Source organism: Rhodnius prolixus, unplaced genomic scaffold (genome assembly GCF_049639745.1).
Source record: "Rhodnius prolixus isolate KJV_2025 unplaced genomic scaffold, Rpr scaffold_12, whole genome shotgun sequence".
Classification (NCBI taxonomy): Eukaryota; Metazoa; Arthropoda; class Insecta; order Hemiptera; family Reduviidae; genus Rhodnius; species Rhodnius prolixus.
In genome coordinates, this window is record NW_027411635.1 from 7,531,383 (window position 1) to 7,548,866 (window position 17,484).

General features: G+C 33.5%; 1 protein-coding gene across 3 annotated transcripts in view; it reads right to left on the reverse strand.

Annotated features, from left to right (window-relative positions):
* Bcat (Branched chain amino acid transaminase) overlaps positions 1-17,484 on the reverse strand; it is a 62,165-nt gene that overhangs the window by 1,327 nt on the left and 43,354 nt on the right. For 2 of the 3 annotated variants that reach the window (XM_074143610.1, XM_074143609.1), the window contains exons 3-8: positions 10,384-10,467; positions 8,823-9,032; positions 3,684-3,914; positions 2,560-2,748; positions 716-830; positions 476-630 (exon numbers count right to left, since the gene is read on the reverse strand). In XM_074143610.1, coding sequence (XP_073999711.1) covers positions 476-630; positions 716-830; positions 2,560-2,748; positions 3,684-3,914; positions 8,823-9,032; positions 10,384-10,467 — 984 coding nt within the window. Of the gene's footprint in view, positions 1-475; positions 631-715; positions 831-2,559; positions 2,749-3,683; positions 3,915-8,822; positions 9,033-10,383; positions 10,468-16,897; positions 17,090-17,484 lie in introns of those variants that run through there. The other variant, XM_074143612.1, reaches the window with a different exon arrangement.

The following is a 17,484-nucleotide window of genomic DNA, read 5'->3' on the forward strand; positions in this document are numbered from 1 at the left end:
GCAACAAAGAAAAAGCAAATGTTTATAAGTAAAGCAATGTTTACATAAAGAATTTAGAAGGAAACTGAGAACCTAGGAGGATAAGACTTTGTAGAAGTTGTTGAGTAACGTCCCTGCCTAACAACCAAAGCAACACTTATATTGAAACCGCTCACATTCACTCAACAGGGTCTACGACTTTGGAGAAGGACATTAAGCCCTGTCTGCAAAAAACTGGCGATTAATTTGCTAATAAGCTCTACGTAGGTCTAAAAATCAAATCAATAAACATTGTAATCTGTTCCTGTAAAATATATTTTCCACAGCTTTGTAGATGACCTAGACCCTAGGCTGAAAACTTAACAAAAATAAATAAAAAAGTATGACTGTAATTAACAATAATTTTTATTCTCTTTAGAATAATAGATCTGTCACCAAAAAAATAAACAATCTTCTAAATAAGGTTGCGTTAGCTACAAGTTGAGTAACTACTAACCCGTCCTTCTTTCTTGAAGGTGATCATCTCGCTCATCGTGAAGACTCTTTCAGTAACCTTGTAGTCATTCCATTCCTTGGAAAGGTCCAGAATAGAAGCTCTTGTGATTCCCGGCAAAATCAACCCATTCAGTGGCGGTGTAATAAGTTCACGTTCTATAATACATATATAAAATAAATATTAACATTTTGTCCTAAGAATGAGATGTTTTTTTTTAAGAAATTGTAATCTAGTAATTACCTCCATCAGAATTGCGGATAACCATAAATATATTCATAGTTCCAACTTCTGTCACTTGATGGTCATCTCCATACAACCAGAGAACTTGATGTAGTCCTTTGGCAACAGCTGATCTCTGTATCGGAAAGCATATATATCTCAGTTAGTATTAACTTACGGTCAAACAGTGTGTATATAAAATTATAGACAGCTAAATTTACTATAATTTATGTGCTGCTCTTTCCAAATAGGACGAGTCCTCAAGGAAATATTGCTATCCAAGTTGGGAAAGTGTAGCTTTCCTTTGTAGCTCATACTCTTTAGCAAGACTAAAAACTGTATAGAACTAAGTAGTATAGTTCCGAACTAAAAATGTTGAAATCTAAATTTATGTTTTTTATGTACGAGGGTCGTTTGAAAAGTTCGTGCAAAAATAAAAACTACTTAATTTTTTGGGGTAAACCTTTTTTATTTTTCAACATAGTCTCCTTTTAGGCTTATACACTTCGTCCAACGCTGCTCTAGTTTGTTGATCCCTTCCGAATAATAGGATTTGTCCAAGTCTGAAAAATAGCCATTCGTTTCTGCAATCAACTCCTCGTTTGAATAAAATCTTTTTCCCGCCAGCCATTTCTTCTTATTGGGGAACAAATAGTAGTCCGAGGGAGCCAAGTCTGGAGAATAGGGGGGATGTGAAACGAGTTGGAACCCTATTTCCATTAATTTTGCGACCACAACTGCTGAGGTGTGAGCTGGTGCGTTGTCGTGATGGAAAAGGACTTTTTTGTGGGCCAATCGTGGGCGTTTTTCTTGCAGCTCGTTTTTCAAACGGTCCAATAACGATGAATAATATGCACCTGTAATAGTTTTACCCTTTTCCAGATAGTCGATGAGGATTATTCCTTGCGAATCCCAAAAGACAGTCGCCATAATCTTTCCGGCCGAAGGAACGGTCTTCGCCTTTTTTGGCGCAGATTCCCCCTTGGTAACCCATTGTTTAGATTGTTCTTTGGTCTCAGGAGTGTAGTGATGTATCCATGTTTCATCCACAGTGACGAAACGACGCTTAAAGTCCTGCGGATTCTTCTGGAACAGCTGCAAACCGTCCTTGCAACACTTCACACGATTTCGTTTTTGGTCAAGCGTGAGCAATCGCGGCACCCATCTTGCGGATAGCTTAGTCATGTCCAAATGTTGATGCAAAATATTATGTACCCGTTCATTCGAGATGCCCACAGCACTAGCAATCTCACGCACCTTCACTCTTCTGTCATCCATCACCATATCATGGATTTTATCAATGATTCCTGGAGTAGTAACCTCAACAGGGCGTCCAGAACGTTCAGCGTCACTTGTGCCCATATGGCCACTCCGAAAATTTGGAAACCACTTATAAACTGTTCTAATCGAAGGTGCAGAGTCACCATAATGTTTATCAAGCTTCTCTTTAGTCTCCTGAAGCGTTTTCCCTTTCATAAAGTAGTATTTAATCAACACACGAAATTCTTTTTCGTCCATTTTTTGAAAATCACTCGACTTCCTCGATTCAAACGAATGCCAAACACAAAGAAATAGACCGATCTGGCTGAAACTTGGTGTGTGTTCTTCCAAGAGATGCTACTAACTAAACATAACCTCGATACGCGCCAGTGGTGCTATCACTCTGACTTTGCACGGAATTTTCAAACGACCCTCGTAGATATGATTACTCCTCAAAAAGATATGGGGCTGGTACAATCAGTAGAATCAGTGAAATTGCCCTATTTTAAGTTTAACTATGATTAGCAATAACTTTATGATAAAACGGTGTAGAACTAAAGTTTTAGATAGCTGATTTTGGCTATAATTTATGTAGTTTGCAATACCTGCACATGCACGGTCGGTGCGTAGTTGGAGCCCATTTTCATGTCACCAACTCCACCAGGCCAGGCCCTTATGAACTTCGGATCTGCCAGTAATTTTACGGCCTGTTGCTTGGGTCCAAAGTAAGATCCAACGGGGGTTAGTATTACATATAGTAATGCACTTTCTGTCACATTCACACCAAGTGTGGGCTACAACAATTGAAATTAGGTAAATTGTTTATCTACTGTCAAATATAATTTACGATTAAATGGTTCAATAAGGTGTACGCTAACTTCAGTTAATGATTTGGGTAGACATTTAACAGTAAATTGAATTTTTTTTTAAACGTATCAACAAATCGGAAACACGAGGAATTTCTCTGACAGCTGTTCTTAACGTTAGTTTGCAAAAAATCTTTGTATTTAAAAATTATACAAAAATGATTTTTTGGGTTACTTCTCATTCAAGTAAAATTTACGTACATACATATAAATATACAAGTGCACAGAATATTGTATATGAAAATACACAATGTGAATACACACAAAATCTTCTCTTTTTTTTTAAATTATACTGACATGATGGAAATGAATTTTTATACAAGTTATACTTGACAAACAGTATTTGGATTCGCCATTTATTTAAAAATTGATATAAAAATCTAATTAGCTGCACATTATCAATTTAAAAATAAAGCTTTAAATGCAGTCGGCAGACAAAGAGAAACACAAATAACTATGAATAAGCTGGCTAGATCACTTCAATCATTCAAATACTTAAATGCATTGGGTTTGAGTGGGCATGTATGGTGGACGAAGGCGTATAGAAAAACAGACTTTAATATAAATTTCTCTTGTTATTTCCACGATAGTCTCGTGTTAGAAGCTAAGATGTATTATGGTACTGGTCTCGATTCCCGTCCTAGGCCTTGAATTTTAATTATTGGTTAATAAGAAAAATTTATAATAAAGTACGTTAACTAGTCGTCTCCATCTACGATACTTAATTTGGTAAATCGACGTAAAGCCCGCCTGAAAAAATAGACATTACTTTCCTTTTAGATAGTGTGATTGTTCTATCTACAATTAACAGACTATAGTTAGAAAGCTCTGGTCTAAAGTAAAACTAACCTGTTTACACTTACCTCAGTAGCAATCATAGTTGGTCGTATATACAAGGCAGCTGCCTCGGAATGTGGTACCCATTCCTGGTCAATGGAAATCAGTCGACACATACATTTGATCAATTCATCTGAATCAAATAGTGGCAATCCACATCTATCAGCAGATTGATTCATTCTAATCATATTTAAATGTGGACGAAAGATTCTAATTTTTTCATCCTCTCCGCGATAAGCCTTCATGCCTTCAAATAACTGTAAACATAGGAGGCAGAATTAGTTTAACAGAACATGTGGTTTACTTGGTACAATTATTTTCTTATCACATGATGTGTGTTCACACAACTTAAATTGTAAAGCCAATTCTAGCCTACAGAATGGTCTTATATAAAAGAAGCATTTGTTTATAATGGTAAAATAACATTCTTGTTTCTGAATACCATACAGCGCGGTTATGCACAAACACAGAATTAGTACAACAGAACTAATAGTTTATTTGGTAGAGTTGTGTCTTTGTCAATTTGCGGGGTCTTAATTAAAACTGTCCGGTAGGACAGTTGTATAAGGGTTGATCATCAAAAACTGCACGAAAAAGCGTAACGTTGAAAAACACCCAACTTAGACAATTTTTTTCTCTTTTTCTATAAAAGATAAAATTCCCAAATTTTCTTTAAAATAAAGGGCAAACCCTCCTTTATAACTGTAATTTTTTTGCAACAACCCAGATCTAATAGGTTTCGAGAAAAAAGTTGCTAAAAATGAGCAAAAACGACTTTTTCAAAAAATGTTCTTGTTCTTCTTCTTGTTACCTTTTTTGTAAACAACGTAGCGCCTAAACGCGCGAACCGATTTTCATGAATGAGGTATCGTCCGATTCGGAATTTTATGTAGATGTGCCTTTTGGGGGTCTCGACCCTGTACATCGAATGGGAGAGGAGATAGCCCCCTTTATGTAAGGCCTCCTCCAAAATTATTATTACTAATTACTCTGTAAATCTTGGCCCGATTTTTATAAAATTTGGTAGGATGATAGGGTTAGGGCTCCCCTACGTAACATTAAAGCGGCGATCAGCTCTTACACTTGTTAAGGGGAAGTATAGCGATCGTTGCAAATTATCGACACGTGAACCGATTTTCATGAATGAAGTGTCATTCGAATCGAAATTTTCTACAGATTTGCACTTTAAAAGTCTCGATGCCGTGCCTCATAAGGAGGGGAGTTTGCCCCACCCAAATAAGGCCCTTTCTAAAACTATTATTACCAATATTTTTATAACGCTTAGTCCGATTTTGATAAAATTCAGCTCGAATAAGTGGTTAAGGCTCCTCTACGTTGCTGATGCTCTTGCACCTACTAAGATGAAGTACTGCAATCGTTTAAATTATCAATACTCAGAATAATTCATCACTCATTTTATCATAATTATAATAAAAAAATATTATGAATGAACTGGCCAGCATAAGGGTCTGTGACATCTAATAAATTCTAAAAAATGTGAAGGAAAAGTTAATGCAGTAAAATTACTTAAATTATATCAATGAAGTATTAATGAAATGTTGGGAACTGCTGATTTGTGTACCTTTTGGCGTTTAATCAACCCTTATACTTAACTTTTAAAACTGTAAGTTTTTGTTAAGGAGATTTTTGTACCTTTTGGATAGATTTTCCTTTTTGTCTATTTGCAAAGTTACGTCTGCTTTACAGATTTTTTAAAATTTGGAATAAGCTATTCTATCATTATAACCTGATAAGGTGTTAAATCGGAACCGTAACTACCACTGGAGAGATCTTTTTAAAGAATGATTATAGTTGCGGTCCCCAAACCATCCTCAATAACCATTTTTTTGAGAAAGCGTTTTGAATAAAATAGGAAGGTATTTGTACGTAAATAGCAAAATTAAACTGCGATTTCAGTACTTCCTTTTAAGAGGAGCAAGAAAAATAAACTGCGATTACAGTACTTCTCCCTAAAAGGCAAAGATTTTGAATCGAACGACAATTCATTGATGTAAATCGGTTCACTCATTGATAATTTTAACGATTGCAGTACTTCCTCTTAGTAGGTGTAAGAGCATGATGGCACTTCACAGCCACATAGAGGAGCTTTAATCACTTCTTCGTGCTAAATTTTATCAAAATCGGACTAAGCTTTGTAGAAATATTGGTAATAATAGTTTTAGAAAGGGCCTTATTTGGGTGGGGCGAACTCCCCTCCTTATGAGGCATAGCGTCGAGACTTTTAAAGTACAAATCTGTACAAAATTTCGATTCGAATGACACTTCATTCATGAAAATCGGTTCACGTGTCGATAATTTGAAACGATTGCTATACTTCCCCTTAACAAGTGTAAGAGCAGATCGTCGCTTTATTGTTAGGTAGGGGAGCCCTAACCCTATCATCCTACCAAATTTTATCAAAATCGGGCCAAGATTTACAGAGTAATTAGTAATAATAATTTTGGAGGGGGCCTTACATAAAGGGGGCTAACTCCTCTCCCATTCAATGTACAGGGCCGAGACCCCCAAAAGGCACATCTACATAAAATTCCGAATCGAATGACACCTCATTCATGAAAATCGGTTCACGCGTTTAGGCGCTACGCTGTTTACAAAAAAGGTAACAACAAGAACAACAAGAAGAAGAAGAAGAACATTTTTTGAAAAAGCCGTTTTTGCTCATTTTCGGCAACTTTTTTCTCGAAACCTATTAGATCTGGGTGGTTGCAAAAAAATTACAGTTATAAAGGAGGGTTTGGAGTAAGATTTAAAGAAAATTTGGGAATTTTATCTTTTATAGAAAAAGAGAAAAAAATTGTCAAAGTTGGGTGTTTTTCAACGTTACGCTTTTTCGTGCAGTTTTTGACGATCAACCCTTATACAACTGTCCTACCGGACAGTTTTAATGAGTGAACCGATTTAAATCAATGAATTGACGTTCGATTAAAAAATCTTTGCCTCTTTGCCTTTTAGGGAGAAGTACTGCAATCGTAGTTTATTTTTCTTACTCCTCTTAAAAGGAAGTACTGAAATCGCAGTTTAATTTTGCTATTTACGTACAAATACCTTCCTATGATATTCAAAACGCTTTTTCAAAAAGATTGTTATTGAGGATGGATGGGAACGCAACTATAATCATTCTTTAAAAAGATCCCTCCAGTGGAGGTTACGGTTCCGACTTAACACCTTATCAGATTATAATGATAGAATTGCTTATTCCAAATTTTAAAAAAGTCTGTAAAGATTGCGAAATAGACAAAAAGGAAAATCTATCCAAAAGGTACAAAAATCTCCTTAACAAAAACTTACAGTTTAAAATGTTAAGTATAAGGGTTGATTAAACGCCAAAAGGTACACAAATCAGCGAGTACCCAACATTTCATTAATACTTCATTAATAGTTAAGTAATTCTACTGCATTAATTTTCATTAATAAGTTATTTTTTAGAATTTATTAGATGTCACAGACCCTTATGCTGGCCATTTTCGTCTACAAAATATATGTTCAAGTAGCACTGTAGATTGACTGTAATATCTAGTTATTTATAATAATCAAACTATTAATTACAGGTTAAAAAGAAAAACGTTATAAAAAATATAAAAAAATTATGAGGCTAAAAAATTCAAAACTTCTTTTTATAAAAAACTTACATCAATGATTTTGTTTATTTTATTTATTTATTTTTATTTTTAAATAAAAGTCGTCGGTTTAAGTTCATTCTTCGATTAAAGTAATTGTTATTTTATGTAGTAGTCAAACGTTTATAATAATAGGAAATAATTATAATTATCTGGCTTTATCGCAAATAATATAGTTTTCTTCAATTACATTCTCAATCTAGGTATTCTTCCCACAGTGTTGTATATATGTAATATAAAGTAAATGAGATATGCATATTTTTAGGACAGCTAATTATTCCAGTATTTTACTATAAGTAAAATTAGGGGAACTAAATTAAATTACAATTGAGAAATGAATAATTTTTGTTGAATAATCTACTTGTTATTAACTGTGTGTTATTTGTGCTCACGAATATTTCGGTAAGACGAATTCAAGACAGTAGCCTACTCTAACTTTGTTTTTTTCTACTTTAACATGCATGTACATATATATGTGACTTATCATAATTATAACAAAAAAATATTATAAATGAAGTGGCCAGCATAAGGGTCTGTGACATCTAATAAATTCTAAAAAATAACTTATTAATGAAAATTAATGCAGTAGAATTACTTAACTATTAATGAAGTATTAATGAAATGTTGGGTACTCGCTGATTTGTGTACCTTTTGGCGTTTAATCAACCCTTATACTTAACATTTTAAACTGTAAGTTTTTGTTAAGGAGTACAACATAAATGTTTAGAAGAGTGACAAACAGCTTGGACATGAATTAGGATGGAATAAGTTTGGTAAAACAGTGGTTTAATTAGCTGGACGATATTCTTGTTCTATGCTGGTCTTAATACAACACAAATTGCCAAGGCTGGTCTAGAATCCTGCTGGGTCATACCATGTTAAGTAGAAACTTGGTAGATTGTTCTAATCATGTGCTGTGTGTCATTGAAACTAAAATTGTATAGCCTAGACTAGTCTACAGGTTGGTAATATTATTGGTTAGAACTAGTAGATAGAACTACAATGGCTACCTATTTTTCAATTTTGTTTTTGTGATTTAAGCGCTTTCTGTTGGTGGTTAGCTGATTTCGTTTTTGTGAATTGTCCGCTTAAAAGCGCTTTAATGAACTTTTTAGCTTTGAATGCTTACTTGGTATAATTATGTTCTTGCTTAGCTGGGTCTTAATACAATCTGGATTGTCTAGTCTTGTCTGATATGATAAGTGATATATAAGTGTAGAATTAGTTAGTAGATCTAGTAATTTATCTTGTCAGGATAATTTAAGTTTTTGTCACATGCTTTGTGTTAAATGAACTTAATTTGTAGATTAGTATATAGCTTGCGCACATATATGGGCAGAACTAGTTGCTGGAACTGTAGTTGCTATATATTGCTCTGTAAGTTGTTTTTGTAAATATAGCATTTTTTGGATGGCTGTTTACTAATTCATTTTCTTATCTATTTCCTTTTCAGTTTGAAAGTTTTGCAATAGACTTTCTATTTTTAATTTTTTGTAAATTAGAGACAAATAGGTTTTTATAGTTTACCTCGATTGCATAGTGCAGTACTTTGGCAGCTGGATGCAGTGACAGATATTCCAACGGACATATTATCGGTTTTTGCCATCCACCACCTCTTACGTGGTATTCAATCTTCAGCATATGATCAGTGAAATGCTTGCCAAATTGCAATGATTTTGCGTCAGGCTTTGGTTGAAGTCTCTCTGGTGAAGCCAATCGCACTGAGATATCTGAATACTAGAGCAGACAAAAATATTATTTAATTATTATTTTCTTTCCAAAAACATTAGAGCTCGACGGGACTTATCACATCAAGTTTCACTTTAACATTGATAATGTCACGAAAAGGTGGTCGGGACCAGTAAATAGAATTAGTTATCCTAAATTAGTTATTAATAGCTGCATAAATTTCGGCTCAAGTCTAGATGCCTCAAGGGCGATCTTTGGGCATCAAATGTTGCGCGAGAACGTGCATATGAAGTTGATGATGTTTTCAAGCACATCCCTCTACCTACAGCCTTTGGCGCTTTTGGATTCACGAGGTAAGTTATATGGGGGCTAGCTTTGGGAAATCTCCAGTAGCCTTTGTAGGCCAAAGCAAACTCGGTAATTGGTCGCGTGCCTTAAACCAGACCCCAGGCCGAGTGTCATGCTCACTTATGGCCGATATTTAGAGCACGATAGTCATAGAAACCTCCACAGAATATGCCATTGTGGGTGAGTCCACACTTTGTGAAAACTGAGAAGAGGAGAGGAAACATTTTCTATATCTTGCAATTCCCAGTTGCGATTCGAGGCCATCGAGCACTCTAATGCCAGAGATCATGTCACAAAAACGACTATAAGGCTCCTGAACCTTGAAGAGGATCTTTACTTACTTGACATTATGGGGAGAAACGCCTAGCTCTTTGGCTGCCGTATGTTGGGAAACAGGGAATTCTCCCCATTATAATTTAACTATAATTGTTTTTATTTATACATAGGTATTTCTGAATACATTGCAAATAGCATAAATTATTACTTTATTTTTACTTCCTAGAGTGATTTGAAGATGAAAGGAATGAATTTTACTACTATCTAAGGATAATCTAAGGCAGCGAATAGCGCAAACTCTGTCTGGAATCATCCTTAAGCCAAAACAGAAGTGATCCTATATATTAACCAGTTGTCTAAGTAAATTAAATTTCTCAACACAAGTCACTATTATTTAGTAGATGTCCCATAAGATTGTTGTTTAGGAGAAGTCAGCAAGCATGCATAACGATTGCAGCCTGTTGAGGTTTAGAATTCACGTACCAGTATCCTACAGTAACATATTATCTTCGGCATAATCATGTGATGGTTAGATACGTCTTTAGGTACATCCAGATCAGCACAAAGAACACCAATTTTAGTGTTTTTGGTTGTTTGGCTCAGAAAGTTCCCCTAAAGCATCATTAACTTTAAATGTTTTAGGGGTAACACCTAACGTCACTTGTCTTTCTTTCTTTCTTTTACATTTTAAAAATCTAAGAAACTTCTTTAGTGTTGAAAAATTGTAGGCATCATTGTAATTGTAAAATCATAATAAGATAGAAACAGGCCTTACCTTGAACGTTTTTTCAAATCTTTCGCTGGATTCAAGGCTGGAGAATAACCTCAGAGCACTGTACACTCTTGGCCATAAATTCAACTGCAATCAAAAACGATTATTTGGTTTTTACCAAAATAGCCTCTAGTGGAACAAAAGCTAAAATATATAAATAATAGCCACGTGTCATTTAATTTTTCCTAAACAAATTAAAATGTTTCCTAACTACGTTAATCCTTTTTAGCCTAATTAGTGAAGCAACTAGAACCGCATTAGGTCACATTTTCTTTCAAAGGATTTATTCTTTAAACAATATTTTCATATTTTGAAAAATATTAACGACTCATCTCTGACACCACTTTTTTTAACCATTATTTTTCATTCTCCTTAAATGACTATAAATGTATATATCTAGTGAATATGTACATATATCTAGTGTATACGTACATATATCTAGTGTATACGTACATATATCTAGTGTATATGTACATATATCTAATGTATATGTACATATACCTAATGTATATATACATATATCTAATGTGTATGTACATATATCTTAGTGTATATGTACATATAGCTAGTGTATTTTTATTATATAGTCTTTATTTATTAAAATAAAAATATTAATAAAATACATTTCTGGGTATGCAAAATAAATTATAAAGACAACTGCCATGGTCAAAGACCGTCGGCGGAGTGGTTATACAAATTATTATTTAAATTATTGATCTAACTAAGAAAACAGAAAATTAAAAAATTTAGGTAAATAAAAGTTTTCACAAAAACATTTGTAAATAATTAATACTAGAACCATGTATACTTATTGCTTTACAATATTGTGCTAACCGAGGCCAATCAGAACCATTTAATATTTCTAATATTTTCACATTTGTTATAGAAATATTCCTAAAATATTTTAGTCTGACCTCACTCAGTCTAGAACAAACTATAGCTAGTGTATACGTACATATATCTAGTGTATATGTACATATATCTAATGTATATGTACATATATCTAATGTATATGTACATATATCTAGTGTATATGTACATATATACTAAAAAGAGTGATAGAGAATAGCGAATTAGAAACTAAAGTCACAAGCACCCAAAGAATTTAAAGAAACTAAATAGGGTATATGGCAAAAATTGAAGAAATGTTAGAAATATTATTTAACAAATATATGGAACTAAAGAAATAAATAAATTCAAGTAAAACATAAACAAATATGTCTTACATACAATGGTATGTAGTTTCAGGGTAAATATGATTTCTTATCTTAAACCAAAACACAACAAATATAGATAAACGTAAGTTTACATATACTCGTATACAATTTCTGGGTAAGGCGTAGTAAGCAAAAACAAAACAAAAAAAATAGAGAAACACAACTTTTTCTGTCATACATAATAACTGAGTAAAGGTTAGAATGTACGAAGAAAGCAGTGGATGATACAGTTTCTGTATCTAGTCATCGGCATCAGTAGATGGAGAACAGTTGGTCAAAAGGTTCGGAGAGAGGAGAAAGCAGTGTGGATCTCTGGGAGTAAGTGGAAAGAAAGTCTAGGCCGTTGTGGACATGGAAGAATTATTACGTTGGACGTGGAAAGATGAAGAAGGTATGATGAGAATAAGCGGTTGACAATAATTCAAAGAACAAGGGAGGAGAAAAAAAATCGTTTATAAAGAGAGTTTAGGTGGATACACTTAAACTCAAATACTCAAAATTAGCGGGTCATGCCAGGCCAATCTGCTCTTTCTGTACCTCGTAGATAAGATTTGCAGATAACACTCTGCTAGAGATTAATTCATTGAAGAAGTTGTTCATTTGGAAGATGATTCCCGATCGGTGAGCTAGCATATCTGAATTCTATTTTCAAGACAATTGATTGGAATGGTCAATGTTGTTCTAGCAGAAAATTACCTCTCTTTAGACAACAGGAGAACTTATTCTGCCACATATCTGCATTGACTGTAACTAAAATCAATCAAATAGTGAATTGTACTCAGAAAATGGAAGTTGAATTAAATTCTAATGATTTTTGGGAATATCGAGGTGCGGTCATCAATAAAAACAACTTTTTGCTTTATACCAACGTTTCGGTAATTTTTACTACCTTCTTCAGGGTCTGTAAGTATACTTTAGGTTTTTCCAGCCCTATTGTTTTCACCCCTCCCTTACCTCTATATAAACCTGCTTTTCCGTGAATCCTTAACAGTTATGATGATATAGCTCTACATTAAACTTCACAAACTTTTTTAACTATAATGTAAGTTTTTCCAAATTATATTTATATTATATTTATTTTATTTATCTATCTATTTAATTTCATGTTTTAAAAATATTTTTATTGTTTATTTTAATTTTTTTGGTTTTCAATTTTATCTATATTAGTGTAATATTCTTTTTGTACAGACCCTGAAGAAGGTAGTAAAAATTACCGAAACGTTGGTATAAAGCAAAAAGTTGTTTTTATTGATGACCGCACTTCGATATTCCCAAAAATCATCTATCAACAATGGTCGAAAAGAACCAAAACCATCATTAAATTCTAATCTTTTCTTGCTGAGTTGAATTACAAAATGAATTCAAGTTATCAATAAAAATGGATTCTACAAAAATGTTAAGAGTTAAAACTTATTTTTTTTTTAGTACCCAATGAAGTAATACAGTCAAATAAAGCAAAGAATTTCATTACACCACAGTAAATAGCAGTATATGATGTTTTTAAGAAAATTGTTATAATGATTAAGATGCATTAAAATAGCTGTTACACGATAACGAATTCTTAATTTTTTAACAAAGTTTATAACTATTTTACGATTTAATAGATCCAACAGAAATGTAACAAAATCATGTATTGATAACTGATTGTTATTTCCAGAAAAAATTCTACTATATCAACTAAAATTCTTTTGAATTTTCTATCTACATAACAGTCCGTATATATTTTTTTTAAAATCATTCCAATTATTTTATGTAAATAATATTTACTAAACATATAGCACATTATATTTTTAAGGCTTTATATTAAATTATAGGCATTAACAGTTTAGTATTCAAATTTCCATTTAACTAACCAATCATGTATGTATAATAAATTTTCAATGGCATATTTGTGATAAACCATTGACAAGAATTCAGTAACTAAGGGTATTTGTTTTTTTTAAGTCGTATTTGAATGCAAATTTAATTTGGACTATGATGGTTGTTTTTTTAGAAGCGGTGACAGGCTATCTGCTGTATAATGGTGCCGTTGTACCATTGAATTAAGGAATCCGGTGGAAGTTGTTAATATTTATTTAAAAAAAACTGTGAACAATTCATTAGAACCTACTTCTATTAATGTACATTAAAACTTTCATTGAGAGTGCTCTTGGGAGATATTCCATCGTCTTTCAGGCCGAGCTCTTTGCCATTAAAACTTGCGCTGAGGAAAATCTGCGGATGAATCTTAGAAATGGGGAGATATGTATCTTTTCGGACAGCCAGGCTGCGCTGAAGGCCATTGTTTCCTTCAGAATTACCTCTTCCCTGGTCTGGGAATGCAGAAAAGCCCTAGAACTACTGGCTTTGGCACAATAAAGTTCTGTTAGAATGGGTGCCGGGTCATGTGGGGGATAAAGGGGAATGAGACAGCTCATCTAATGGCCAGGAATGGAGCTAACACTCCTTTCATTGGCCCGGAACCTGTCCTGGGGATCACCAAGGGTGCAGTTCGTGAGGCTCTCAGAGATTGAATCTAGAGAGAAGGTGAAAAGAACTGGGTGAAGTGACCTGGGGTCAAACACGGCAAGAGTGTCATGCCCTTGCTGTGTAAACAAAGAACCAAAGTGACTCTGGGTATGGGCAGAAATCAGATTACTCTGGTTATACAGGCCTATTCACAGGGCACGGCAGGTTCAGGAAGCACCTGCACAAGATAGGGGCTTATTAGCTCGGAACCGTTGTGCAGATTGTGCTAGGAAGAGGTAGAAACGGCCTCTCACCTGTTATTCGATTCGCGTTGCAATCGAGAGACTGCGCTACGACATCTTTGGTACCAAAGGAGATTATAGCACAGAAGGAACTGGTAGGGAAAGCAAAGGCTTAAAAAGCAAAGGTTAAAGAACCTTCTTAGAAGGGAAGGTTTCATCTACTAGACCTAAAAGGGGAAGGCACAATAAGCCTCTTGTGGCTGCGGTGCCGTGAGGCATGGATCCCGTCACGCCTTTTAAAATCTAAATCTAAAATCTAATGTACATCCGACAATTTGAACCTCTGTATATTTGCAGAAATGTGGGCGCAAGCTTGGGATTAGGGTTATATTTTTATTTCAGTGGGACAATGAACCCAAATACTCAGTTTGGAAAACAAGGTAATGGTTGTAGTAGAACGTAAAGATGACAACGGAAAACTCCTCTACAGACCTTGAACCTCAATCCAATTGAAAACTTATAGTTGATTTTGGAAAAGAATAAGTATGGTGAACAAGTTTTCGTCGCTAAAAGAGATAATACCTACTTTAAAGAATGCTTGAGAATTTATAGAAAGATAGTAGTTATGTATTTTACTTTATGGACTTTATAATAAGAATATTTTAATATTATTTTGGATTATTTTAAAAAAAATAATGTTCATAGAATTGAAGTAGTTAAATCTAATGGATTCAATGCCTAGAAGGTTAGTGCGGTCAACCACCCAAAAAATTCACAAAAAATATAAAAATAATTTAACTATTATACTTTTTTCTTTTCTTTTTTTTAGTTATGCTAATCAAACTGAGTGTTGCGTAAAAAATAAAAATGAAAACAGCAGCTCTCACTCACACAGCCAAAATAGTATACGTAAGTTAATAAACTAGTCTTACAAGAAGTCAAGTTTTGTTCCATTTTGGATTCAACCGGTAAATTAGCAAAACGTACAACTTCAAGGTCTTTTATTGCAAACCATTCAACCTACCTACCACACCTAGCTATTACTTGTTGTAATTAAAAGTTATTTATAGCTCATACCTTGGTCAGCAAATAACTGTACGTCAAATACTGTATAGATCTAAAATTATATCGAATTCAATTTGCTTACCATTTAGGTCTGGGAGTTTAGTGCTTATTGCTTTATGTTGGGAAGATGGGACTTTCTTTAATTTTTTTTTCATCACTTGGTTAACATTAACTTACATCATAACTGTATCTAAAAAATCGATAGCTAAATTTACTACAATTTATGTTCTGAATTATCTCTTCTACTTCAAGAAATATTGCAGCCCCAAGTTAAAAAATCAAATTTTATTCCCCGGAATGCAGAAAATTTATTAAAATAGTATTTGCCTGGACCTCTGCTGGGTGAAGATTTCTATCAGCAATAAAGCTAACCAGATTTTTAAAAAGATTACAATCCATTAGCGAGGGGTCCGCAGAGTATTTAAGTGGTACTTTTTTCTCTAACTCGTTCAATTTATAAATTGTGTACACATTCTTTTTAAAGGGTTTTAGCATTTGGAAAGTGTTTAAGAGTTCAACCTTGTCCAACCACTGTCTTACAAGACTTGTCGTACAGGTCTACATTCCTAATATTATTGGTTAAATTCAAATAAATAATATGGTAAGCTGAAAGTAACAATGCTATACTGAGTACCGTAAGGTCCTACCATCTGCCGGCAGTTCAGAGTACTAAATACAAACTCTACAGCTATTCCCAATGTATTAGACCCAAACCATCATTGTTTAAAACTATTTCTGCCTCTTTTCAAATCAATTTCGAAAGCAAAAGTATTGCAGATTTTTTTATTTAAAATTTTTACCAAAAATTAATAGCTCAATAAAGAAAAAGCAAGGAATGTATAAAGGCCAAGGGCACCATTTTTAAGGCTTCACGAAATCAAAATATTGGAGTCTCTTTTAATAATGTGAAATCAGGAAAAAAAAGGTCAAATTAAATTTTAAATTTAGCCTCCCTTTAAATGTATTTTTGGTATTTTGATAATACAATACATTTTACTTGATGCAAACTCATATTTGTTCAGTGAATATATTTATACAAAAGCGATTAACAATATAATATGTTCTATTGCAATTGGATAGTGGAAGTAAAGCCGGCCTGAAAAATTAGACAATACCTTTGTTTTTATTGCAACTGTTTTGCATGAAATCACGTTTGTTTAAACATCCTTTTTATTTAATTTAGGACTGAATTAAAACCCCAATACTGAAACATGTGTTCATTATTTTATTTTTATTTATTTCATTCATTTTGTACTTTGATTTATTTATTAATTTTGAGTGAGGGGATTGCTGCGATTATCTGCGCCTTTAATTATTATTTTGAAGTCTTTCAAGTTAAGAGAATGTCCAGGATTCTGATAAGCTATATATTGTCTGAGTGCCGAACTGTTGAGGACAAATGTGTAAAACACAAGATGTATTATTGCAACTAGCTATATGCCTAAATTATTTTGTGAATATATTCTTGTATAAATATGCTTGTTGAAAGTGACTTGGGTTGTACCCTAAATTAGCGCATTATTTTAAAATGTAAAAATACCTTACCCCACCGGGGAAAAAAACATTCTAAGTGCACTCCTAACTCACATGACAATCACTAAGTCCTGTTATTACTATTATAAATGTCAATTTTTAAAGCAACATTAGTAGATTAGAACTTTTAAAACATTAGAAGCCGTACAAAGTAACAAAAAGCCAAATATTTGATAAAAACTCGCTAGGATAATCATGGCAAATAGATTCGTAGATAAACAAGAATTAATTGAGTGAAGTGGTACTCAATTGCTAAAATATTCTACTACGCGCACTACGACCTTGAAGGAGAATTTATGCGCAAAACAAATCAGATCAGGTGATCCTATCTCGCAGGCGAGAACTAGCAAATAGCCATATTATAGTTAATAATTAGCTATAAATAGCTGCAATTAAATGGGTTATACAAATCATGGATTATTGATTGGTTGGTTAGCAGCAATTAAAAGATGCACATAAAAACTTATTAATCTGTATATTAAACAGTCAAAAAACTCATAAAGGCAGGAGTTTGCCAAAGCTCAACATCTCAGTTAATATAATTCTATGGCTGTAATGAATAGAACTTAAATTTTTATTCAGTTATATTACAAGATTTT